The 27,654-nt window shown below is 27.4% G+C and overlaps 1 protein-coding gene across 1 annotated transcript in view; it reads left to right on the forward strand.

Moving 5' to 3' along the window:
• Nucleotides 1-27,654, forward strand: part of Invadolysin (leishmanolysin-like peptidase, invadolysin) — an 85,544-nt gene that overhangs the window by 42,173 nt on the left and 15,717 nt on the right. The window contains exons 2-9 of the mRNA XM_067274942.1: nt 2,700-2,797; nt 4,293-4,323; nt 11,194-11,276; nt 15,854-15,974; nt 19,253-19,431; nt 19,530-19,635; nt 19,768-19,862; nt 22,172-22,286. Of these exons, the coding sequence (XP_067131043.1) occupies nt 2,700-2,797; nt 4,293-4,323; nt 11,194-11,276; nt 15,854-15,974; nt 19,253-19,431; nt 19,530-19,635; nt 19,768-19,862; nt 22,172-22,286 (828 nt within the window). The remainder of the gene's footprint in view (nt 1-2,699; nt 2,798-4,292; nt 4,324-11,193; nt 11,277-15,853; nt 15,975-19,252; nt 19,432-19,529; nt 19,636-19,767; nt 19,863-22,171; nt 22,287-27,654) is intronic.

A 27,654-nucleotide genomic window follows, 5' to 3' on the forward strand; every position in this document is an offset into this window, starting at 1 on the left:
ATTTAAAAAACATTTATAAAAGATTTTAAGTTTATTTTCACTGTAGAATCTATCTATAAAATATTTCATTACACCCTCTATACTGTATATCATGCATACTTATTATAAATTTAGGATAGGTAATTTCATTATTTTGAAACAATTAATATGTTAAAATTTTTTATTAATATTAAAGATATTACAATTGAGTTCTCAATCCATATAATTTGTAAACAAATTAAATCTCATTTTTGTTTATTATATAAAAATTAATTAAAAAGAATCCAGATATGTTGTAAGTTTATTAAAACTATGAAGGTTGTTTTTTTATGTAAACTTAAAATCCTGTAAAAATTTTTAGATATTTTCCCAATTTATTATAAAAGTCTTTTTGCATATTACTAGTATTAAGCCTACTCATATTAGAATTTGAAAACACTGTTCTAAATTTCTGTCATTCAATTACTGATTTCATTTGACTCAAGCAAAATTGCTTAAGATTTTAGGCAAAAATAAGTAATCTTTTATATAGTTCTGTCTATTACGTATTTAAATAGATTTTGTATTATTAGATCATTCAATGTTTAAAGTAGAAGAAAAATAAGTCATTAAAGATTTTATTTTTTTTAACTGCTTTGGGAATTTCTCTCTCTTGTTTTGGAAGTTCCGAAGAATAGCAAAAATATTACTTAATAAAACATTAGTAAATAATAAAACTATATTCAATATATTACTGTTGTGTGAATTTTGCTATATTTAAATATAGCAAAATTCAACAAAATTTCCAAAGTTAATTATAATAAAGTGTCTTTTTTGAAATGTTTTAAGTCTATCCAAATATGAATATAGGTTGAATTATTGACATAAATAAATTTCAATTAAAGGAAATTTATATACTTTTAGCTTCTATCAAATTGCAGTTTAGAATGGTTTTAGTTTTAAGTTAATAATAATTTTTGTCTTTTTTGAAATAAATTGTGTTATCCAATTGAATTAAAATATTATTTACATAATAGAATATGACAAATTTTAAAAAATTTTGAATTTGCTATGATGTATAAAAAAATAGAAACTTACTAAATATTTATTTGAAGAGTTGTAATGCAACATTAAAAGAAAGATTTAAGTTAGAAAATTTTTTGTAAAAAAATAAAAGATTATTTTATTCAAATGAAATATTTTTACATTTCTTTAATCATTAAACTACAGCTTACTTTAAAATTATGCATTAAAGAGATACAGAAATAATAATAAATGCATCCACGTTGCTTTATTAACACATTTATCAAAATAATTTTATCCTCCTGTTTTAGAAGATACTTTAAATTAACTTCTTAAAAGATAGAGGTAACATTATGTTAAAACTAATTCAATATGCATTGCAATATGCATTGAATGAAAGAAATGGACAACTTAAAAAGTAGTCGAGTATTTACTGAATATTTAAAATCGTCTTAAAATACAACAAATAGAACAATCCAAAACCTAAAATTTTTATGTAAAACAATTGTAAAAAATAATAGTTTTCAAGTTAAGTAGTTCATTATAAAGACACAATTTTTAACAATTCTTTCATTTATTATAGTGTATGTGTTTTAATTTTATTTATCCTTGAAATCCTTAGAACATTTTCAAAAGAATTCCTGAATATATCCTAAATCTAAAATACTTGAAAAAATATATTTAATTAAACAAGCAATTATTTACTATAGGAAAATATAAACTTTCAAATATTTTTGTTCTCAGATAGTTCTCAATGTAAACTGTAAATTTGAAGTTTAAAATATAATTTAATTCTGTTATATAACATAGGTAATTGAAATATTTATTTTTATAAGTGAGAATTTTATCATAGATCATAAAAAAAGGACTGATAAACCTTATGCATGTTCATGAAAATTTAAGTTTAAATTTATTAGATTTTATATTAATTACAAATAATTTTTTAATATGTGACATTCTAAAGATAGTGTTTTAATTAAGAAAAGTTATTTTCTATTACTTTGTAAAATTATTATTAGTTATTTATATGTTAAGCATTGCTTTATATTTGAAAAAACATTTTAAGTATCAGTTAAGCTTCTTATATATGAAACTATGTCTGTCTTCTTATTTATTATTTCAACACAATGAAGTGTAATTTATACATGACACTAGGCTTTTATCTATATTAATTTATTTAAAACAGTAATATTTGTATTATTTCAACTATTTAATATATTGATTTTTTCAGCTGGCATTAGAGATTTTTAAAATTATCTTAAAGAATTTTGTAATTTAATTAATTCAAAATACAAGTAATCCAACTCAAATGCAAATAAAGATATTGCCAATAAAACCAATAATAAATAAATATTTTTAAATTTTAGTGAAAAAAATATTAAGATTGAATGCTAAAATTATTAAATTTTTTATTTTCTGAAAAATTTAATTATTATTCAAATTATGAAGCTTATCAATGTAATATTGTATTAATAGCATATATAACAATTCTAATAATGTTTTATTTATCATGAAATACAATAGAAATCAGAATTTTTGTTTGCTTAAATCATGAGCACATTTGATATTTTGAATCTGAGGTCAATGACCTAATAAAAATTCCAAACAAGATGTAATTTGGCTAATCCAGTTAGGAATTTTTTAAGTTGGTTCAATATAATTAAATTGTCTAATAATTTTTATGGTAATTATATGTTTCAAAAATAATTATTTTATAGATTCAACATGTTCATCTAGAACCAGTTCATATTGTGCGTAAAAGAAGTATAACTCAACCATTAAGAATAAAAATTTTTTATGATAAAAGTGTTCACAGGTAAGTTATAAGTTAAAATAAGTATTAAAAATATATCATGTTTTATAAATATTAATTTTGATAAAATAGTTATAATAGAATAAAATGAAAAAATATTTGTTTAATATCACATTTGTGAATAAGTATCACAATTATTGATTAAATTCTCAATATACTTAGTAATAATTTGGACTAATAACAAAAGTAATTAAATATTGTCTGTATTTTGGATTTATCATTAATATAATTATCAATGCAGAAAATATGCATATTTATATGCATATTTTAACAATACAACACTAAATTATAAATTAAAAGAATAGTAATAAGTTGATAACAATTTTGTTAATACAGAATCTTAAGAAATTTTTCTATAAAAAATATTTATGCTTTTGTTATTTTCATTAATTATATTCAGTTTATTGCCAAAATTGCTCAAACATTTTAAGAAATTTATTAAAAATAAAAACTTTTGGCAATATTAATTAGGAGTTTCTGAAATTTATTTACATACACTTTATCGAATAAGATATAAATGCTTTAGAAATTAAATATTACCCGAAAAGCTCAGTTTTCTTTTATTTAAAATATTACAGATTTAATTTTATTAGGTGCTGTACTTTGCCTTATTAGGTTTAACACACTAATTTCTTAGAGTTTTAAGTTTATAAACCATAATTTATATAAGTAAATTTATAAATTAATTATATTTACTATTATTTCAGTTAATATAAATGAAAATTTCAATACAGTATCAATAGCAAAAATAATCAAAATTTATAAATGTTTGTTTAAAAAATTCTAAAGCTAAGTTTGCTAAAATAAATGAAATTTATGACTGTTTTGTTAAAGACATTTCTAAAATAGCACTGTTTAAAGTTTAAAATATTGATTCTTGGATAATAAGATAAGAATTTTTTAATATGTTAAAAAAATTAATACAGTTTAATTAAATTTTTTCATTAATTTCAAAGTTTTTATTCCTTTCAAAACAATTTCTAAATTGTTATCAAATATTTTTCTTAGTAATATTTTTTGTTCTCTATTTCAAAATATATACAGTAGATAAAGGTATATTTTTTATTTATATATTTCAAGTTTACATGTTATTGTAATATTTATTGTCCTTAACTGAATAAATATTTTATAATTAAAATATCTTTTAATGTAACTTAAAAAATCAATTTTAATTAATTTAGAATAAAAAAAAAATACCAACATTTTTGTTATTAAAAATTCATTAATAATAATTGGATTTTATATTAAATGAACTATTATTTTTTTAATGTCTTACACGTTAAAAAGAATTCTGAAAAATATTTGAGATAATTCAATTTTGTTGGTATAATTTTAAAATTGAATCAGTTTAAAATTTAATTAAATCCTGTATAAGTAAATAATAATAATACATAATAAATTTAATTAATTTTAAAATAATTATTTATTAATTTAATATTTTTAACTTACAGAGAAATGATATTCACAAAATATTAAATATAAAAATTAAATATTTCAGGCTTCCAAAAGAAAAGTTTCAAGTTATAAATGTAAGATGTTGGCTTTATTACTTTATTTCATAAATTTACCTTTTTAGATTTTAATAAATATAAACATAAATAATAGTTATATGTTATTTTCATAATTTAAAGTTTTTAATATTATTAAAGTACTGTATACATGTGTGTATGAACATAATTAAAGTCTCTCTATACAGTACTGTCCAGATATTTAGCATTCCAATGCAAGCAAATTTAGTATGATGAAGCTGATGATATTTTAGGACTGAAGTAGACATTTCTGTAAAAAAAAATTAGTACTAAAACTCGTCACTATGGCAGTTTCGGTAATATAAGCAACAAACATTTTATTTGCATATGAAAAGCTAAACAGAGACATTAGTGATGCAATACTGCTCAATGTGGTCTCCATTCTGAAGGTGCAAAACCTAAAAATGATGAATTGTATGATCAATGGCCAACCATAATTGATCCTCTGTGATTCTTCTTGCATGCAACATGATGCTGTTTTTTAAGGCTACCAAATTTTCAACATGTCCTCAATAACATGAAAATTATATGTGGTGGTATCAAAAAGTTCTGGGACTGGTCTTGTAGCACGATAATAGAGTGCAGCACGGGAATGTGTTGGCAGCTGTGGACATTACTGACCATTGGGAATTAGTATACCGAGTGGCGTCATTCTGTGAACAACAGTTTTTGTGCTATGTGGAGTTGAGTGACTACACATGCAGGCCCATCTGTGATTTCAGCATGGATGTCAAAATCGAACAGAGAGCTAACATCAAATTCTGTGTTAAACTTGGCAAAACTGGAAAGGGAACCTTTGAAATGATTCAGCAGGCTTATGGGGATGGTGCAATGGGTAGAACAAGGTGTTTCGAGTGGCATGCACATTTCAAGGATCACAGAACATCACTAGAAGACGACGACAGGTCGACCATCCACAAGCACAACATCCAAAAAATTCAAAAAAATTAGGTAACTTGTGCATGTTGGAGAACCATTGTGGACATTGCTGCCATCATCAATGTGTTGTTCAGGACAGTGCAGGCAATCCTGATGATGGATTTAAACATGCACTGCATCTCTGCAAAGTTTGTGCCCAGGTTTCTGACACTAGAACAGAAGGCACATGTGTCAAAGTGTGTGAGGATCTTCATCAGCTGATCATGGATGACCCAAACTTCTTGTCGACGATCATCACTGGGGATGAGACATGGGTCTAAGATTATGAACCAGAGACTAAACAACAGTCTTCACAGTGGAAAAGCCCAACATCTTCATGACCAAAGAAGATGAGGCAGGTCAAGAGCATGACCAAGAGCATGATGATGATTTTTTTTTACATTTATGGGATTGTGCAGCGTGAATTTGTCTCTGAGGGCAGGACCGTCAATGCCAAGTTCTACTGTAATGTTCTGAGATGACTGAAGGAGAACATTCAGCGAAAGAGACCTCAGCTCTGGAACCAACACAACTAGGTCCTCCATCATGACAATGCACCAGCTCATAGAGCATTGCTAACATGTCAGTTTTTAGCCTGAAACATCACAACTTTTCCTCATTCACCCTACTTGCCCAATTTGGCTCCCTGTGATTTCTTCCTGTTCCTGAAGATGAAAATAAAGCTGAAAGGTCACCATTTTGAAAATGTGGAGGCAATTCAATGCAAATCACAGAAAGTGCTTGACACTCTTGAAGAAAAAGACTTTCAGAGAGCTTTCTAAAAGTGGCAGATGCACTGGGAGTGATGTATCAATCCACAAGGGGAGTACTTTGAAGGCAATGATAGCCAAATATAAATAAAAAGTAATTACTTTTTTGTAATGGGACCAGTCCCAGAAGTTTTGATACCATCTTGTATTGATTAAGATCTAAAACAATAAAAATGGTGAGTTTTGGTATTAATTTGTTTTTACAGAAATGTAAAAACATGTCCTGAAATGTCATTATACCAAATTTAGTTGAATTACAAATTGCAATTGATTGCAAATTAGACAGCATTGAATAGAGGTACTGTACTTTAATTACAATCACTTGACATATTATTTGCAGTATGTGTATACAGTATTAATTGTTTTGCTATTATATTGTATTAATCTAATGAAGCTGTTTTAAATTTAAACAACAGCAATATTAATTTGAATTTGAAATATCCAATCTAAAAATACAATACTAAATTAAAACAAAAATCAGATTCTTCTGAAGGAAAAATAGTGAATATAAAACTTTAAATTCCTACTGATCAGCATTATATATTATTTAATTGATATACTTCTGTGTAATCAAGTATTGTTGGAATCATTATAAGAAAGAAACATTGTGGAAAGTCATGTTGAGAATATGATATTAAACATATACGAGGCATGCTTTTTAAGTAAGTACCGCTTTGATATTAAAAAAAAAACAACTGCAATTTTTAAAATAATTTTATTCTTACACGAAAGCATGTACCATAATCTACTTTTCAACATAATTTCCTCCAATATGAAGGCACTTTTCATATCATACAACCAGCTTCTGAATTCCATCCTTATAGAAACCTGCTGCCTTATTTACTAACCACTGCAGCACAGCGTTTGACATCATCATAGCACTGACTGCCTAGATGCCTTTTCAAGTGGAGGAACAAGTGGTTGTCACTAGTTGCTAGATTAGGGCTATACGGAGGTGATCAAGTTGTTCCCAGCCATATGATGTGATAAGATCTTGGGTTCGTTGAGCCACATGTGGACGGGCATTGTCACGAAGCAAAACAATCCCTTTACTGAACTTGCCACGCGTTTTGTTTTGGATGATGAAATCATAAAGCATCTATTTTCTCAAACATTTGCAACACTTTCTGCACCAAGTCTTCAGTAATGACAGATGGTCTCCCACTATGCTCCTCACCATGGACATTAGTACATCTATTTTTAAATGCTCTAACCCATTTTCTTACCATTCCATCGCTCATAATGTTTTTTCCATACACATCACTAATCTGCTGACGAATGCCAGCCGCTTTCATGTCTTTTGCATTAAAAAAAACGAATCACTGCACATACTTCACAATCAGCGGGATTTTCAATTGTCTGAGGCATTTTAAACACACAAAAACAAACGTAAAATGAATGAATGCTTTCGTAATTGCGTCTTTGGCTAGCCAACAGATGTAGGTACTCGGCACACATTGGTGGAACACCAACCATAGCATTGCAGCGGCCCTATTTTAAAATGGTACTTACATAATTTTTAAAATATGTGGCATGTTTTTTAAGTAATAACAACAATGAGAATCTTTGATTTTAAATAAATTTTAGAACATAACACTATTTATATTATTATTTAAAATCTTCCTACTGCTGCTTTTCCATTTTTGTTTGAATTTATTTGTCTTTTCTTATGATAGATTTTTATCCATACATAGTATTGTGTGTATTTCAACATCTTATTTGATGATAAAAACAATGTTTAGTAAAAATTTTAAAATTTGAGAAAACTCTGGTCTCTAAGATTAGTAAATAGTTTTCTTTTCATGATGATTTAATTAGCAGTTAAAATCATACATTGACATTAAAGAATATTTTCTGATAGACCAAGTATTTAGGTATTTTATGTTTCCTTATGTAACATTAAAATAATAGTTTTCAAAAAAATTTTTTTAGCATGTTGATAAAAATTTAATTATGGTATCATTTTTATACATGCTGATATAATATGAAGTATGGTACTTTATTACTTTATTATTTATATGTATTCTAACAAAGCTATATGACCTTTTAAGTATCTATGTTCTAATTTCCTGCTTTATAAAAAAAAATACAATATAACCAAACAGGATATTCATGAAATTTTTAATTAAATGTTAGTCAAGAGGCACAGTTATGGCAAACTATACCTTATAATATTACATATTAAAAAAGGATATAAACTTATGAACAATTGCAAAAAATGGATAGAAATTATCATCTGTATTAATATTATTATAAATATTTTATTTTTTATATTTTAAAAATTATTTATTTGTACTAAGGTAAACCTTGTTACAGAAGGTTATTACACATGTAATTTATAAATTTACAACAGTTGGTCAACAATTATTCCAATTCACATTATTTTTCTTGAATACAATAAATATACAGCAATTCATATAAATTTTTGTTTAGATTTAAATATTTTGTTTTGTTTAGCTAGGTACATTATTAACAATATTTTATATCAATTAATTTCATAATTATTTAACTCATTAGTTATTTATTCTACACATTTGATTTATCGTTAAATTATTTAATTTATCTCAAGATTATAATCTTGATTTTGATTTGTGAATATTATTTCCGCGATATCATATTTTTGACAGTATTTTGCAAATCTATCGCAATCCTTTAAAAGATGGATCAATGAATATTCTTCAGAGTTACACCAGTAACATTGGTCCTTAGTAAAGTCCATATAGGTATAATCTTTAAAATATCTGAAATATAATATACTTATCTTATAAATTTTTATTATAAAACTCATCAATATAAATCATTGATTCTAAAATCTATCTGAATTTATTCTCAACAATATTTTACATAAATACACTGAAATTAATTGGCCAACTTCTAGCCGATAGTTAATCTGGCATTATCATTTCATCATCATATAAAATTTTTTCTAACAATGAAATATTCAATTACTAGTATTTTTATTCTAAGTATAAATATTATAAATACATTATCAAGATAAATTTTTCATAAGTTTTTAAGTTGATTGATTGGAAGTTTAAATTTAAGATTAAATTTTCAAATTAATATTCAAATTCTGATGTTTATAAGTATTATTTTCATTTAACCTGTTTTATTTCTAATATTTGGTTTTGAATTTAGATAATTTATTCAAAAATTATCTGAATAAAATTACAGTTATTTATCAGAAATGAAACTTCCTGATAAACAAAAAATAAATTTTACAATATACTTTACACAAAAAAGTATGAAAGTTCTCACTTACAAAAGAAACATGTTCCTTGAGAAGCATTTTTGAATTAAAATGAAAAAATCTGAAGTATTTGATTGAATTAAATATAGAAATATGAGATGGATTACAGCAATAATTCATATATTAATAAAGTGCTCCAATACATACTAATATTTATTATATTAAATCCTCATTATACATTACATGAAAATACTTCTAAAAATGAACTTTTTTGATGCAGTTTTATATTATATATTAATATTTTAATAAATAATTTCAACAAAATATCTAAAGTTTATTGAAATTATAGCAATAAAAGAAATATTCAGAAACTAAAATATTTTATGAAAAAAAAAATGATGTATCATTTCTATGTATATATTTTTAATTAATATTTAAGTAAACTCAAATGAAATTAAATTATTTTAAATGTTTTTATGGATTTATATGGATTTCTATGTGTAAATGAACATTTGTCCTTTTTCCATCTTTCACAAGTACTTTGCATAAATATATGTACAGTACAACTGTATAGCAATTCACATTTTTAAGAGTTTCAATTCTTAACATATAGATCATGACTCTCTACAAGATTTCAATTGATGGTGACAATTGGGAACCACTAAGAATAATTTGGGGATTGCATGCCAATGGAGCATTAAAAAAAAATGGCAAATATACTAATACTGTATATTATATATTAGTACATTATATATATAATTTGTTCACAAAATTATAATGTGTATTATTAAAAGAAGGAACTATGGATTAAAAATGCAGAAATGTAGGTATTTATTTTTAAGCATATATTTTACAGATATTTAGTTTGTAGGAGATTGCAAATACAACAAGCAGCTATTTATTGTGATATTGTTACAATGCCAGACTGCAATATTTAATCATATTTTTAATTTATTTAATTTAAAATATATGCTCTCCACTTCAAATTAATGGTGTCTTGCCCCTGTACAACATACTTTCCCTGGTAGCAATAGAATCATGCCACTCATCTGTTAACCCCTTTCAGGAAGAAAATTTTTGAATTTAAATAACATGACTTCTGGTTTTCGTCAGAAGTTCATATATAGTTAATTGGGGCATCCTGTCCCCAAGGTTTCCATATCTGGTCTCATCTTTCATCTATCTAATTCTGATCTCGAGATTAAGGAAAGACAGATGGATGGATGACTGGAAATTTATAGATCTACAATTTTTTCAATTTGCAGCCCAAAAATGAACCATCAGACGAATAATGTTGGGAAACAATTTTTTCCACACATAAATCCATGGTAATAAATATGCTTGTTATGTTATGTGTAGAGATAAAAGCTGGTTTTGCTATCATATTTGTTATATGCATTTGAATATGGTAAAATCAAAACAACAAAATATTTTAGAGATATTGTTTAATCCACTGAATGAGAAAATAACTTTGTTGTTAATTTTTACAGAATATTTTCTAACTTCCTTCTCCTTTATTGAAAATAATTCTGTATATAACTAAGATATATCTATCGGCATGTACAGTACCTCCCAATAGCAGACAACAAACAAACAAACAAACAAACTGAGAAGTTTGTCTGCTATTTTAGAGGTAAGTTATGGCAACACAACACTTGGGCAATCTGCCTAGGGGGGAATGCCTTCCAGAAGGTCTTTTAAGGGAAACTGGCCCTATTTAGGCATTACAGACATGGAGAAAACCTGGAAAAATCCACGTGGCCAGCCTGTCCGAGCAAGGTGCAAACCCAACTCCCAGTGTTCAGGGTATGAAGACCACTTTGCCACTGGTGGGCCCAAACTTCTCAGTCCCAATGGTGTATGCTATTTGGAGGTTATACTGTATTAAAAATTTGTTAAAATAAAATTGTATACTACATCTTATTAAATACTATTTTATTTTAAATGAAAATTTATTATTACAATAAATGTTTAATGAGCTTTTTCTTTTAGACCACCGTCCTGCCTGAGGCTATTAAATATTGGGAGGTAGCCCTAAGAGTTAGATCAACAAATGTACCTATTAGACTCAACAGGTATCAACAAATATATTACAAAATTTCTGAAACTATCTAATGTGTAATGCTTCCTAATTAGAATATTGTTTTTGACATTTGAAAACCTCATAAATGCCACTACAGGTCAAATAAGTTTTATGTCAATAAGTTTTAGGGTCTGCACAACTATGACAAGTTGTGCAGGCCCTTGGAGTATGCATGTTTCATAAAAATCTCAAACATTCGACCAATAGAATTGGCTATATTGTTCATTATAATAAGCTCATATAATTGGGCAGTCTGCATTGATGAGGAAACCTTGTAAATGATTAAATCTTTTTTCTGTTGTTTAGTCAGTAGTATATCTAAGTAATTACATGATTACAACTTATATGACTATTATGTGAAGGTTTATTATAATAGCATAAGATTTTCTTAATTCCTTTTGTTGTTCCTGTAAAATTTGATTTTTTGGTGTTTATGGGGTCTTTACATGTCAACTATATGTTGTTAAGCTATTCTTATATACTACAGATATATATGTTTAAATAAGTATTAAGCATTTTCATATTTTATTTATTGTTAATTCATTTATTTGAATCTCTGAACAGAGAATTCTGATTAAAATTAAATTCAGTTTTTATCATGTTTGAATATGTAAAATATCTGAATAATGAGACCAATTTTGATATTTAAAAATAGAGTTTTGACTTTAAATATAATGGTTATAAATATGATATAAGTGGTTTATTAAAAACCACTTTTTTCATTAATATATATATGGAAATATTAATTATATTCTAAAATTGATTAGTCATAATTTTTAGTAAGGCACTTTTTCACTAAATTTAGTTCATTAAAGTTAAAATTATGTATAAAGTGTAAAACTTTCTAAGTTGATTTTTATTCTAAAAATTAAACTATATACAATATTAATTTATTATTATAATTATTACTAGTTTTACAATAAACAAAATTCAAATAGAATGTTTATTTTTGATTTTACAATTTCAGTTTCTTAATAAAGTAACTGCAAACTCTGTATTATTTAATATTAAATAATAAATTTTAAAACTAATTTACATTTAAACTGTATTTAAGTATTTTTATTTAAAACTTCAAATCAAAAATGTTAATAATTTTACACTTACAAAATAAATTCCTAACTGACATAAGGCAAAACATTTATAAAATATTTACATTTAATTATTAAGCAAACTAAGATAAGAAACAAAATAAATATATAAAATAAATTATATTTATCTTATTTGCATGTTTATATTTACACATACAATTTGATTTATAATATGTAAATTAAAACAAAATTAATTAATGCTACTCATTAGTTTGTTCTCTGTCTTTTAAATATTATTATGTTATATAATAAAATGAAAATAATTCAATGGTTTTTTAGATTTCATGAAAAATTTACATATTGTAATTGCAAAATTATTTTATAATCAAAAATTTTCATTTCTTTTATGCTGTCTGTATTTAATTGAACTGAACACTAAACACTTTAAGTATTGATTATAAAGAAAAGAATGGTTTTTAATGACATTTAACCAAGAACTCGGGATTACTTAGTTGTATATATGAATATTTTAAATTAATGATGATAATAGTCATACAATTTTTTTGAATGAAAGGATTCAGTTTACATTCAAACTAGCTTCTAATTTGTTTTATAAAATTTATCATTTAATTGAATTATCAAATGTTCCTTAATTGAAGTTGATTTGAAAATAATAAATATATACAATGAAATGTTTTTAACTATTTTAAATTAAAAAAATATATTTATAAATATAAAGTGCTAGGGAATATATTTTATAAACAGGCCTTTTGTAAGCCTTGGCCAGCATCACCATTTATTTTCTCTTAGCATTTTATATGCTAGGATAATATAATTGAAATAGTTTTGTTGGCAAATGAAAATATGATTTTAAATTAAAAAAAATAATAATAATTAAAGTAAAATTTTCCCAAGAGGAATATTTATAATGGGAATTAATATGATTTATTTGAGATTTTGAGTATATCAATTTTTTCATTTTTAATAGAAAATCTATAGCCTATATTAATTTTAAAATTTACAGAGAATACTTGTTCTTTCATAAGTACTCTTTTCCGTATTATGGTGAAAGATTATAATGTGTTGTTATAATATACCAGGGGTGGGCAAGCAAGAGTTCAGTGGGAGCCTAAATGTAGGTTTTGCAAAATGCATGGGAGCCGCAGTTCTGTACTTTTTTATTCCGTACCGCAGTTTTGTACCGTGATTTTATTATACAATATAAATATAATATAAAACAAATATTGAATTTTTTTAATAAACATATTTTCATAAAATTGTGGAAATAAAACTGTAAAAATAATAATAAAAAGCAGAAATTAACACTTTCAGCAAGAGCCACATGTAACTCAGAAAGAGCCACATTTGTCCATGTCTGTAATATACACACTATATACTATATTTAGTGAAATTTAGTGTGTAAATAATATATATATTAAATAATTATTTTAAGAAAATTCTAAAGTTAAAAAACATATGCAATTGTATATAATATAACAATATATATGTATACAATTAAAATTATAGGTATTTACTTTTGATGTTTTATGGAATTTTATTCTTAAAATGTTATAGAAGAGGAGAATATAATCTTTAAAAGATCACAATTATTTTTCAGAATGATTTAAATGACTAAATTAACAGTACATGTACCAAACATGAATATTTTATAAATTAATTCTATTTACAAAGATATAGGAAAAAAAAAAAAATTAAAGTTATGTATTATTAAAATTGCTCATAGTTACAAAAGTACAGGTTATGTCAGGAATATGTTCCCCCCAGTTATAATACCATATTAGCAAAATTTATTTTTCAGTAAATATTTTATATTATGAATACACCCATTATATTAATAGCTTTTTATTTACAAATTGGATTATTTTCAAAAGACGAAGTCATAGAAATGTGAAAATATTATGAATGCTATCATCATTTATAGAATATGATGAATAGCTTGTGAACATATATTATATAAATAATTAGTATGTAATCAATTCAGCAAAAAAGTATTTTAATATATAAAGTTTTTATATTGTGAAGAAAGAAGTTTATAATTTTGTAAATAACAAGTCAGATTTAAGGAGATGGTATATAAATTTCTGGGTCATAAATATGAAATTTTATTTAAAAACTATTTACTATTAATGTTCATTTCTACTAAATATGTTATAAATAAAAATTATGTTAAGTTATTAGAGAATCAAGAAATGGGGGTATTGATAGAGTTTCTCTGCATGTCAATAGAAAACATATTGTAAAATTTATTGGCAAATATAAATCAATCAATAAATATATTTTTTGATTTTAGATGGACTATTTGTAATTGAATATAGAATTAGTTGATCTACAACTAATTTCTGGAATGTTGATAAACCTAACAACAAATTTAGTTGAGTTTCAAATTCCAATAATTAATTTGAGTTGAATTGAAATATTAATTGAATTCTTTATTAATTTTTATTATGATGAAACGTATTTTATTATCTACTTAACAATTACAAATTTTAAAATATTTAATAAAATTTTATAGTCAAATCCTTATTTTATGCAAAATTTTATGAAGTAATCTATTTAATGATTAGATTCATTTCTTGCTTAGATTTGTTATGTATTTGTTGTTATTGAATGTATTCAATAATACACTTAATAAAGTAGATAAAATAAACACTGTATTTCTGTATGTACTGTAATAAACTGTAAGACTGTATGCAAATAAAAAATAATATTTAATTTTATTGAAAACGCAATTCATTGAAAAAGAAAACAAATTATTTTACTCAATATTTACAAAGCTTTTTATAAAAAACAATAATCTGATTTAATAATTTCATTTTTCAGTATTGCATAATTACCAAGAAATTGGAAATTTGATTAAAATATTTCACATTTCATTACAATTAAATTATATATTTTAAGCAGTTTTCAATTCATTTCAATATGAATATTAAATAAAAAATTTGGACTAATATAGAACAAATTGAAAATAGCTTTAATTTTTAAATTATTTGTTTAATTATCACAGATATACAATGACTTATAATTAATAACAACTTTTCAAAGGTAATACCATAAACAAGAAATACCTCCCCCAACAATTCTAATATTAATTTTGGTTCTAAATTACACTTGTAGTTTTTAATTATATAATATTTAATGTTTGTATAATTTTAATATGTTGATAAAATAACTTTTTCAATTATAAAAATTTAATTTATACATATATTTATTTATTTATTTTTAGTAAAGTTTATAGCTTTCTCCAACATTAGTAGTTATTAATTAAATAATAAACTTACAGAAAGCAATTTCATTTTAATGAAAATTGAAATTACTTTCTTTAAGTTTATTTGTTAATTAATAATTATGCACTTTTTATTAATTTAGAAAAGAAATGTGATGAGTTATTAAGGCTTTCTAATAAACTTAATTTTATTATATCGTATTATATTATAATTGAGATGCTTAAACAGTTCATTTTGTTTTAAAAACTTAGAAACAAATCTATCATTATTAATATTTATATTTTTTTATATTGAAGGAAATGTCCCAATAATAAAGTTTTTGTTCCTGATAAAAGTCTACAACAACAACACTGCATAGATCGTTGTGAAAATGTCACTACTTGTGGAGAAGTTGTTGTCCCAGAAGAACATTTAGAGGTATTTCTAGTTTTTATATGATTTAAATTTTAACAGTGAGAAATATTTTGTGTGTTATAATTATTTTTAGATATATGTAGATCATTTTTAATGCTAAATTAAAATCTTGAGAAATAAATAATGATAACCTATCTATTTTAAGAAGCTTGGATGAACTTTGTTTTGTATTGTTTTTAAGCTTCATTTCTATTGATGTGATTTTAATTTTTTTAGAATCTTCATTTTTATGGATCTTAAACAAAATTGTTTATTTTAGTTTTTATACTTATAAAATTAATTTTTCACATCTTAACTGATTCATTATGAAAGTTAACTTTGGTTTATGTTTAAATTCCAATTAGGAAATGTATACTCATTCAAATATTTTTAAATAAAAATAAATAAACATTTTAAATTTTTAATTATGAAAAAGCTTTAACTTTAAAAAAAATTACAACAAAAATGTTAAAATCTCCATAACTCAGACATAGATTCTGTTTTCCTAACTTCATATTTATTATCATCTCCTTTATATTTCATAAAAATTATTTTGATACATATTCTGATAAACAGGTGTGTGCTTTTTATTGAATGTTGTTGTCTCACCTTTTTTTTTCATTGTTTTTGTACACTTCATTCTAGTGAGTTTGCTATATTTGCTAAATAATATAATTCTTTTGGTATTTTTTTTTGTAAATATTGATATTTTATTTTTTAGTATGTTACTATTATCATTTCTTAAGTGATCAAAAATAGAGTAGATAGTTACTATATTACTATTTTCACATCTTCAATTCAATGTTCTTAAAAGTTTTCTTCATGAAAAAATTGCAATTATCATTCTATATTTATCTTTCATTTCTTCTTTATCCATTTTTGATAGCTTCTTTTTTTTATATCAAAATCTGTAACAAATTGTATGACTGCTGTAATAGCTTCATGGAAATATTTTCTAAACTCACAATAATTGTATTTTCTTAAATACAATATATGAAAAAATGCTTTTTTAAAAACTATTAGGAATTTTTACTAACTTATAACTATAGAGATGAAATGGAAAATTAAAATAGACAAAGGAAAGGGAAAAGAAAGGGGTACCCATACTCGATTGATTCCTTTTTTATCGAGATGATTACTTTTGATGATTCTCAGTGATTCCTTGTTCATCCTTTTGGGGAGGTTAACGTATCTTTTTATGGGGATCAAAGGAGACTAGTTAATTGTTGAAGAAGAACAAAGTCTCAGGATTCTTGTTGCATGAAGCCTTCAAAAAATTCTTAACTTCCTTGCTATCCTTCCCAGTCTGAAAACCATATTTCTCCCCCGTTAGGCCCTTAGGCATTTTCTCTCCGTACAGGACAGTTCAGAACATCGATCATCAACCAAGTGAAGTGGAAATGAGGACAAGAGAAGATTCTAGAAACGGAAAAAGACAAGAAGTGAGGACAAAAGCTACAAACTAGAATATTCTAACTTAAAATTATGATGTACAGCCACGGGTGTTATTTCACTGTCTGGTGAGATAAGGAAGTCTAAGTATTTGAATTTCATTGTTTTTATAATTTCTTGGCAGTCTACTAGGATTTTTTCATTTGTCTGTGCACCACATTTTAAATATTCAATTTTCTGGATGTTTAATTGCAAGCCATTTTTGCTCAGGTGATCTTTCCAGCCTTGTCCTTGGTTTTCAAGGTTCTTTTGATTCTGATCTGCAACGAAATCATCATCTGCATAGCATATTGTCCATGGGTGGGGTGTTTTTAAATCTGCTGACACAGTATCCATGCACAGAATAAACAGTAATTGTGACTATGCCAATTCCTTATGCACCCCCACAGTTATTGGAAAAGGTGTAAAGTTCCAGCTGGGCATGTCATCACACTGGTGGTGTGATATAAAAGCAGAGTCCATTTTACATAGGCTTCAGATACATATGAAAAGCACTCTGAGTACACAATGTGAGGCTCCAGAAATGGACCAGAACCACACAAATAAATAAAGTCTGTTTTTCTGTATATAAAAAAAAAATCTTTTTTTTATAAAACTGCTAAGAAAGGAAGGGCAGAAATTTCATGCCCATAAAAGGACACATTTAAAGGAAATTGTTAGAAAAAGTGTACTTTGCATATTATAACAATAGAAGAATGCAAGTTCTAAGATCAACCATCTTTGATTGGGATCGAATTGACAGACAATTTTGACTCATTCTGCAATCTAGGTTCCAATCTCGTTACATTTTGTAACAAATGATGACCAATTGGAAATTGGAGATAAGTAGAAACAACCAATTGAAGTGGTCAATCTGGACCCAAAAAAAGTTATAAGAACTAGAATTTGAAGGAAATGGAGAGCTTCTCAACCTATCTTTACTATTGTAAATATCCTTCAGGGAAGAAAAATAAAAGGGAATTTTTGATGTCATCATCTCTACTTTGGAATCATTATCCTTTGCTCCAACTGCTGATCGCCGACTGACAGTGCCACGGGGCCGTCGACTTCTAGGAGGGCCAGGAGATGGAATCCGTGCATTGTTGTAAGCATCTTTGTACAATAAACCAGGTTAATTGATTGTAAATGTGTCAACATTCCCACATGAATCAGCACTGCTCAGACATCCTGCTGTTACGTGCGGATCGGTGACCTCACACACGAGCTCATGTGGTACTTTGTTGAATGTTTTTTCCAGATTCAGAAAAGTCAAATATGAATGTGCTTATTCTTTTTTCTGTTTTTCTATTAAATATTCAGACAGCATGAATGACATTAACTGTGCTGAGTTCTTTAACAAATCTGCATTGATTTGGAGTGATTTTGAAAATTGTGAATAGGTGGCTGTCAGGGATACAGTCAAAGATCTTCATTGTATGACAAAGTAGACATATTGAGCAGTAGTTTATCTATTCATTGACATATCCCTCTTTTTTCCAAATAGGTATGGTGATGCTAGTTAGTCAAGTCACAAGTGGGCATCCTTATTTGATGGCCTTGTTGAAAAGTATAGTAAGAATTTTAGCATCTTGTTGTCCAAGTAATTTCCGTACTTTCGATGGTATATCGTTAGGCTCTGTTGCTTTTCCATTTTTCATCTTCTTATAGCTGTTTTAATCTCTTCAATAGTAATTTTCATTACTGGTCCAGCAGCAGGATCAGTATTTGTGGATGTGCAAATTCTTTATTGAATATTTTTTCAAAAATAATAGATACTTTTACTATGGAAATAGAAAATAATAATTACATAAACTTAGTTTTCACTCATATTTTAATTTTCTTATTATGCTAAAATATTAAAATTATTACAGCCTTGTAGAGTTTGCAGCTCTGGTGGTCATTTTTGCAAAACTTTAGGAGATCCAAGAGTGCCAGGTGTTATAGATGCAGATTTTGTGTTCTATGTGTCTGCCATGCAAACTGAAAGATGTCAGAAAGGTCAAACTGTAGCATATGCTGCACATTGTCAGCAAGAGGCTGCATTAGACAGGTAAATTTATTTAATTGCAATTTTTTCAAAGTGCTTGTGTAATTTTTAACATTTGAATTTTTTTTTTAAATAATTAATTATATGATTATTTTATTCAGGCCAATTGCTGGACATGCAAATCTTTGTCCTAATTCTCTGTCTACAAAACCCCAGGATTTAGAAACACTTTTATCAACAGTAAAACATGAAATACTTCATGCTTTGGTTTGTATTAGATTTTGAATTGATATTTATGTAGATTGCTTTTTATATTTTTAAATAAATTAATGAAGAAAATGAAAAAATTAAAATTTTTCATCTTTTTTATATATGTATGTATATTTTCATCATATGTAGGGCTTTTCAGTTAGTTTATATGCTTATTTTCATGATCGGAATGGCAAACCTTTGACTAAACGTGGACCTAACGGAAAACCATATATCAATAAAGCGTAAGTAAAATGATTAAGACAAAGCATGTAAATGAAATTTATAATAGAATATATTAATCATCTTTTTAAAAATGTGTTTAATTTGTCTGTTATTTAACATTTTATTAATGAAAAAAAATATTTTAATATTTTGTAATTTGAATTTATGTACCATAATTTTGTGAGGATAACTGATGGATATGATTGTACACCAATTTTATCTTGAAATTATAAATTTCTTCAATGCTGTCTAAAGTCACCAAAACATCTTTAGAAAACCTAGAAAATCCTTTGCATATCAAAGACACAAATATAATATATACACAGGGTGGCCACTTAAATATCTGTCCAGGGGCAAAAGAAATTCTTTCCAACCTTGAATTTCCAGCTTATAAAATTATGTACTTTAATGTTAATAAAGTTTTTGGCTGGTACCTGTGAAGATCAAAAAATTTTATCACTCATAATTAGAAGTATCATTTTAGAAGTAGGAGTCTTAAAAGATATTTTGCATTATGTTAAAATCATATATATTTCATAAATATATAATAATCATTTCCATTATATAAGGGCATGTAACATTAGTTTAAAATCTGTTAAAATAATGATATTTGACATTATATTGAAGATCATCACTCATACTTTGTATTTTTAACATGACAATCATCAGTTAGAAATGGCAGCTTAACAGAAACAGTGTTCCAAACAAGTTTCTTGCAGAAATTTATATTTTGAATGCAATGACAAACCTTAACCACTAATGATGAATTCATCATCAGTTGGTTAAGGTTTACAGGAATAATGTTTGGGTTGGTAAAATAAGGCAAAGTTGTACATATTTCAGGATTGGATGAGTTGGTAGGATTATTGTGAGAGAAGCATCACAACATCAAGCATGCCTGACAAGATGCATATGGAAGTCACATTTTACAAAAAAAAACAAGAATGAAGTTGAAACATTTTGGATCTTGTGTTTGAAGAAATTCAAAGTTGTCAATTCTGTTGACAAGAAATAGTTACTGTATTTTTGGATCAAAACCTTGTATTGGTATGCAACACTATCATTAAATAAAGAGGCTTTAGATTGCTTACATAAGTTATTTTTCTTCTGTATGACTAAATTTTAGAAGGAAGTCTTAGAACATCTGGCATATTGCTTTGATCTGGTGTTTAGTGATTACTATCTTTTTCATGATTTAAAGGATAATCCTGACTTCAAAGTGGTGAATCCAGAAGTATCCAAAGGAACTACCTAAAAAATTAAAAATATTTGGATAATTAATAAGTACCTTTACTCATTGGGCCAGTCTTCCATTTCCATTTTTCAATTTCTAGTCTTTGAAAATGTTATAAATCTATTTTCTAACTTAATTTTTACATCCTTGTGAATGTCTGCCAATGCCAATCTGTTCAGTCATTGCTCACTTATTTCTCAAATAGCTTTTTGACACTAAAGAGACTCAAAACTATTTTTTGCAGAGCCTGAATTATGATAAATATCTCAATTTAAGAGGGAGTTATATTGAAAAGTGACAGCCATAAAATTGCAAGTGTATATTTTTGAAGAATAGTCCAGAGAACTTTTTTCTTATTCTTCAAACATAAATAATATACATTCAATTAATTTTTTAGGTATGTTTTTATATGTACACCAGTTGATTGCAATAGTATTTTATATATTCCATAATATGATGAACAAAGTTCACTTACTTACTTGACTATAATAGTTACAGAAAGTAAGAAAAGAATCAAACCTAATGTAGAAGTATGTCTTTCTAAACAATATTTTAAGTATGTACTTCATTGTTTCAAATTAGTTACACAGTTAGGGTATGTCATGAGAATGCACGCTAAGAAGGGATTTTTTGAAATTCTCCCCTGCAGGGGGAGAGGGAGAGGATTAAGGCTTAACCCGAAGAATGGCTTGTACTGTATTATTTTACATGCAATTTTTTGTTTTTGATAGTAATAACAATTTCCAAATGTACAATATATACCAAATCATCCAAATCATTTGCCTGAGCAATGCCAGGCTCATTTGCTAGTTGGTTATAATTGTAAAATGCAGACAAAAATGAGAACACACCAAACAAAAACTTCTAATTGTTCAATCTTTAGGAAGGACAACACAGTTTTACAAGTGCTTCCATTTGAACACAGTTTCTAAAAGATCAGCATGACCTTCTCTCATTTGAAGAAAGTCCTGTGACTAAATAAAATTATTTATTATGTAATAACAAAGATTTAAATTATTAAATTTTTTTTATAGTTTTATAGAATTCATGAATAAAAGTAAAAAATTTATAATCTAATATTCTGATTATCATTAGTGTTCAGGCACATCAATGGAGTGAAAGAGTTATAAGAAAAGTGGAAAGAAAATGGAAAGTCCGTGGAACTACAATAAAAAAAACTGTACATATGATTGTTACACCAAGAGTTGTTGTAAGTAATTGGTAAAATCTTACATTATTTTATATATAATATTTTCACATTAAAACAAGTTTTGCAAGTGTTTCAATTTGCAAAACTTTAAATCTTACAAATTAAATTCATTTGTAGCATAAACTATATATTTATTACATGCATTTCTATAAAAATTAGATTTTAGTTTTATCTTAATGAACAGTAAAATTTATATGCACTTTCATATTTCAATAATTGAACTATCAAAATATTTCCATCAAACAAATTAAATGCATAAATATAAAAACTTTCAGGATAGATAATATTTGCATTTTTACTTTCTTTGCTCTGTTATATAACAGAAGGAAAGTATGGCAATCAGTCAAAAGATGATCCCTCAGTATTTTTACATTTTTGGACTCAGAATCCTGAAACTTTGAGAAATGCAAAAAAATTAGGTTTTTTTTATGTATGAGGATCATTCAAAAAGAAACGAGCTGGAGGCTGGAATGTGAAAACCGATGACAGAATTGTAATATTGTTGCGTGCGTAAGAATGTGTGGTTCCGACAACAGCATGGAAGATCACATCCCACCGCTAGAGGGTCACGGGTGCATACCACGTGACTACAAAGCTAGCAGAAGCATGTGTCAATCATCCACCTCAGTCAGTCGTGTTGTAAACAGTGAAACAGTGAAATGGAGGTGTCAAAAGAAGAGCAAAGAGGTGTTGTTCATTTTCTGACAGCAGAAGGAGTAGGGGGAACGGACATTCATCAAAGAATGTCACAAGTGTACAGTGAACACTACATTTCCCTTGCAAGGGTCAAGGCGTGGCACAAGCGCTTCAGGGAAGGGCGGGTGTTGTTAGCTGATGATGCACGGTCGGGAACACTACACTGCATTATCGATGACATTGTCCAGCTGGTTGATGGAGTCGTTACCCAGGACCACTGAGTCAATTGTCCACTGTGGTCAGTTGTGTTGTAAACATGATTGACTGCAGTGGACGATTGATGAGTGCTTCTGCTAGCTTTGTAGTCAACGTGGTATGCACCCATGACCTTCTAGCAGCGGGCTGTGATCTTCCATGCTGTTGTCGGAACCACATTCTTACACACACAACGATATTACAATTCTGTCATCAGTTTTAACATTCCAGCCTCCGGCTCATTTCTTTTTGAATGATCCTCATATATATAGATGTGGCATGGGTGAGTGGTACAATTTTGTTCACTCTGACAAAAATCATAAGAGTTTTTTATTAAGCTTCAAACAAAAATTTGCGAAATTTTGCAGGGAGGTTGTGTATTAGAAGGATTGATGATTAAACTTTGGTGGTTAAAGGTCAATGGGGTGGGGAGATAGAGCAGTTATATATCATATCTTGACTAGGATTGGACTTAATGATGATTTTACTCATTATTAGCATTTAAAATTTTTTTATAAAACTTATCCCTACCTTCAAAATTAAGTTTTTTGCCATTTTATAATAATTAAAAATATAAAAAGTTTTTTAAATAAAATATCATAACAGATGGCACAACACATGCAGTTTTAAATGTTGCTGGATTTTTTTTTTATTGTATTAAAAGATCTAAACTAATCCAACAAATTTATTTTATATAAAAATATGATAAGTTTTTCTAAATTAATCTATAAAAATTAGCTTAATTATTGGGCTGCAGTTTGAAAAAATTGTAGACCTATAAATTCCCACTGTTATTTGCATGTCTGTCCTTTAATCTCAAGAATGGTGTTCGATGAAAGTCAAGACCAGATATGGAAAGATTAGTGACAGGAGGCCCGATTAACTAAATACAAACTTCCAGTAGAGACTAGAAGTCATGTGAGTTAAATTGATGACTGGCATGACTCTTGTTATCAGGAAAAGTATTGTGGCTGTCTGCCATGTTTTTTTTTGTATATAATTTTATATAGAATAGGAACTCCTTTCTTATTGCTTGTAATTCTTCTTCCGTCTTCAACCCTTTCCTGTCACATGACAGGAGCCTTACTGTTCATGGGTCCTGATTGGCCTGTATACTAAGGTGACCAGATTTTACCATTGGTAAAGAGGGACAAAATTGACGGGGAGAGTGGTTGTCTTGTTGAAAAAAATTGTTCTAGATCAACAAAATTTTGTTATAAAAGAACACAAAAATTGTATGGTATTATATTTTTTTAAATTTCAATGTATGTAAAATTTACAAACACAATAAATATATATAGTATTATAAATCTTTAAAATGTCTTTATTCTTTTGCATATTTCTCATTTGAGTGAATTTTTTTTAGTATATTGCTGTCCTCATTTAAAATGTCATGAAATTTTTTGCAAGAATTTGTTAAATTATATTTTACACACAATATGGCTTTCAATGTCTCAACACTTAATTGTGATTTACCAGATGTCCACACTTTATTTATGATAGAAGAAACGCATTCAATCACAGCATTAGTTCCTGGTAAGGACAGCGCATATTCCACAATTTTTATATTCTGCACCATGTAACATGCAACGAGCTCGTTTAAACAGTCTGTGAGCACACATTGCTCTGTTGCTGCAGCTGCACACCCCAAACCATTTTCTGTCAGTCTTTGCTACAAACACAAAGGGTCAGCACAGCATTTTTTATTTCCGTTGCCCACGCACACCTTGCTATATGTGTGATACAAAATTATCTTTACGAATCTTAAGCATAAGACATAACTTTGTGACACAATTGACAAAAACTTAATCTTTCCAAAACTCGGGACTTTTTAAAACACCGTGGGATGTGGGATAAATTGTTAAAAGTCGGGACTGTCCCACCAAAAGCATCTGGTTGCCTTACAGTATACAAAAGGGAAAAGAAAGGGTCCTGCCCGAGGGCAATCTGGAAAAAATGGGAGTTAAGGAGAGTCACTTTTGGAGTTGCCACTGACGAGAGAGGAGGTCAAGTGAGGGAGACTGAGTGAGAAGTGACCAGGATTCAGGCCTAGAAAGATAAGAAGAGGTAGATGGTCAGTGTAGACCACATGCAAACAGTGACTTTGAACTAAGTGAGTGAGCCCGTCTGTACAAGCTCAAGGAACCTTCCTCGGCAATATTTAATGATAACTGGTTATTACTATACCGGATGTGAACAGATTGAACATTCACTGTCCACAAGGCAACTATAGTCCATATTATCCTGTTATCAGGACCCCCAATCTAAGCTACTGGTACACTATCCAACCATCCTTCATTCTTCCTTCTCTGTCTAGTTGAAAGTAGTAATAGTATTAGGTTTAAATTGAATTATGATCATCTTAGTTTTAAGCAGAACTGTATAATAATTAATTGTCACGGGAAGATCAAGTGAGAGCTGGGAATTAGTGCATATACATTTTTGTTCTCTAACAGGCAGACTGATATCTGTTCCCTTATTTTGATTAAATAAAAACATGATTTGACTGGTATTTGCCTTGTCTCATTGTAACGCATTTCTCACCTTTCACAGTGTGATGCACAGGGGTAAGACACTACAAATTTGAGATTGAGAGCATATATTTTAAATTAAATAAATTAAAAATATGGTTAAAAATTGCAGCCTGGCGTTATGATGATGCAATAATTTTTACTCATTTTTGAAGTAAAAAGTTATGTCATTGGATATTTAAGTAATATTCTCTAATATCTTAAAATATATGCAATTAACTAAATATGAATAATTTATAATAGTATACCCTTCATTGTTATTAGGTTTTGTTGAATTATTAGAGAATGTAAGAGAAACTACAGTATATATTAATACAGTAGTCACCACTGAACTTAGACCAGGCCACAGTTAACATGTCATCCAATAAATAGGTTTAAAAAAGCTAGCTCTGATTCATTACATGAATGTTTTTACATAATTTAGAACAAATATACAGTAATTAATCTTCATTTTTGCTAAATATCAACTTGATATCTTACAAGTTTAACAAAATTGAGCCAGTCAAACTTGAGTCACAGGCATCAAAAACATAGACCACTGCATGTTTAATATTTTGTTGCATAACCTTTGTGGCCAAAACACCTTCCATATGTTTCGGTATGCTGTTGACTAGGTGTTCACATTTATCTGCCATTATGGAATGTCAGATAGTTAGGACGAAAGCTTTTAGTCCTTCAACTGTCTGAGGGCATTTTTCACAGACATCTCTTCATAATGTTCCATACATTCTCAATTGGTGAAAGATCTGGGCTGTTGGATGGCCAAGAACTTCTATGTTCTTTTCTGCAAGCCACTGTTTTGTTTTTCTGATTGTATGACATGTGGCCCCATCCTGCTGGAAAATGCAGGTTCTATTTAGATATAGCTTTGCTATGGAAAATGCTGTTGTAGAAGGTTAGAATGTTAATGTATTGCTCTGAAGCAAGTGTTACATCAATAAATGTCAACTGACCCATACCACTGGCACTCACACCCCCAAACCATGACACTGGCAAGAAACTTCACTGAGCGGTTTAACAATGCTGGATCATTAGCTTCATTGTCAGATCGAATGACATTTGCTTTTGTCTGTTGCTGATAATTCAAATTTTGATTCATTAGACCCCAGAATTTCATGTCACTTTTGTTGAGACCAGGAAAGATGTTTTTTGGCCCACTGTACTTGTTTCTTCTTTTGATGTGCTGTTAGAAAAGGTTTTTCACATGCTACATAGAACTGGAAATGCATTTTTTGCAGTCTCTTGTATGTTGTTGAAACAGTTTTTTGCTGATGTCCAGCAGCTTTGTTAGGTATAACATGGCTATGGTTAGTGTAATAAACAATAATCTGGTGCACTGTTATCTTGCTTAGCATTAGCTCTTTTCTAATAGCTCTCTCAGACATACCACAACTTTGCTTAGCAATGATAGCATTCCTTAAATCTTCTGAAACAGCTTTTCCACTGGTTATTGTAGACAAAATGCAAAGGTTCGTAAATAAAACTAAAAAAAGCACCTTATATCATTCAGAATTACTGAAGGCTAAAGTGAGGCTAAAATAATCAATTGTTTCAGAAATACTGCAATTGTAACATTATTTAAATGTAAATTATCAGCTGCTCTATGTTCATTGACATGGGTGATGCAGCAGTCTATGTTTTTTGATGCCTGTGACTCAAGTTTGACTGGCTCAATTTTGTTAAACTTGCAAGATATCAAGTTGATATTTAGCAAAACTAAAGATTAATTACTGTATATTTGTTTTAAATTATGTAAAACATTCATGCAATGAATCAAAGCTAGTTTTTTTTTAAAACCTATTTATTGGATGTCATGTTAACTGTGGCCTGGTCTAAGTTCAGTGGTTACTACTGTATATCTCAAAATAAAGGCATAAATTTTTTTGCATTAAATATTTAAATAATTTTGAATGAATTCATAAATATCCTTATCACATATCTTATTG

Source organism: Centruroides vittatus, unplaced genomic scaffold (genome assembly GCF_030686945.1).
Source record: "Centruroides vittatus isolate TY-2023 unplaced genomic scaffold, ASM3068694v2 contig_575, whole genome shotgun sequence".
Classification (NCBI taxonomy): Eukaryota; Metazoa; Arthropoda; class Arachnida; order Scorpiones; family Buthidae; genus Centruroides; species Centruroides vittatus.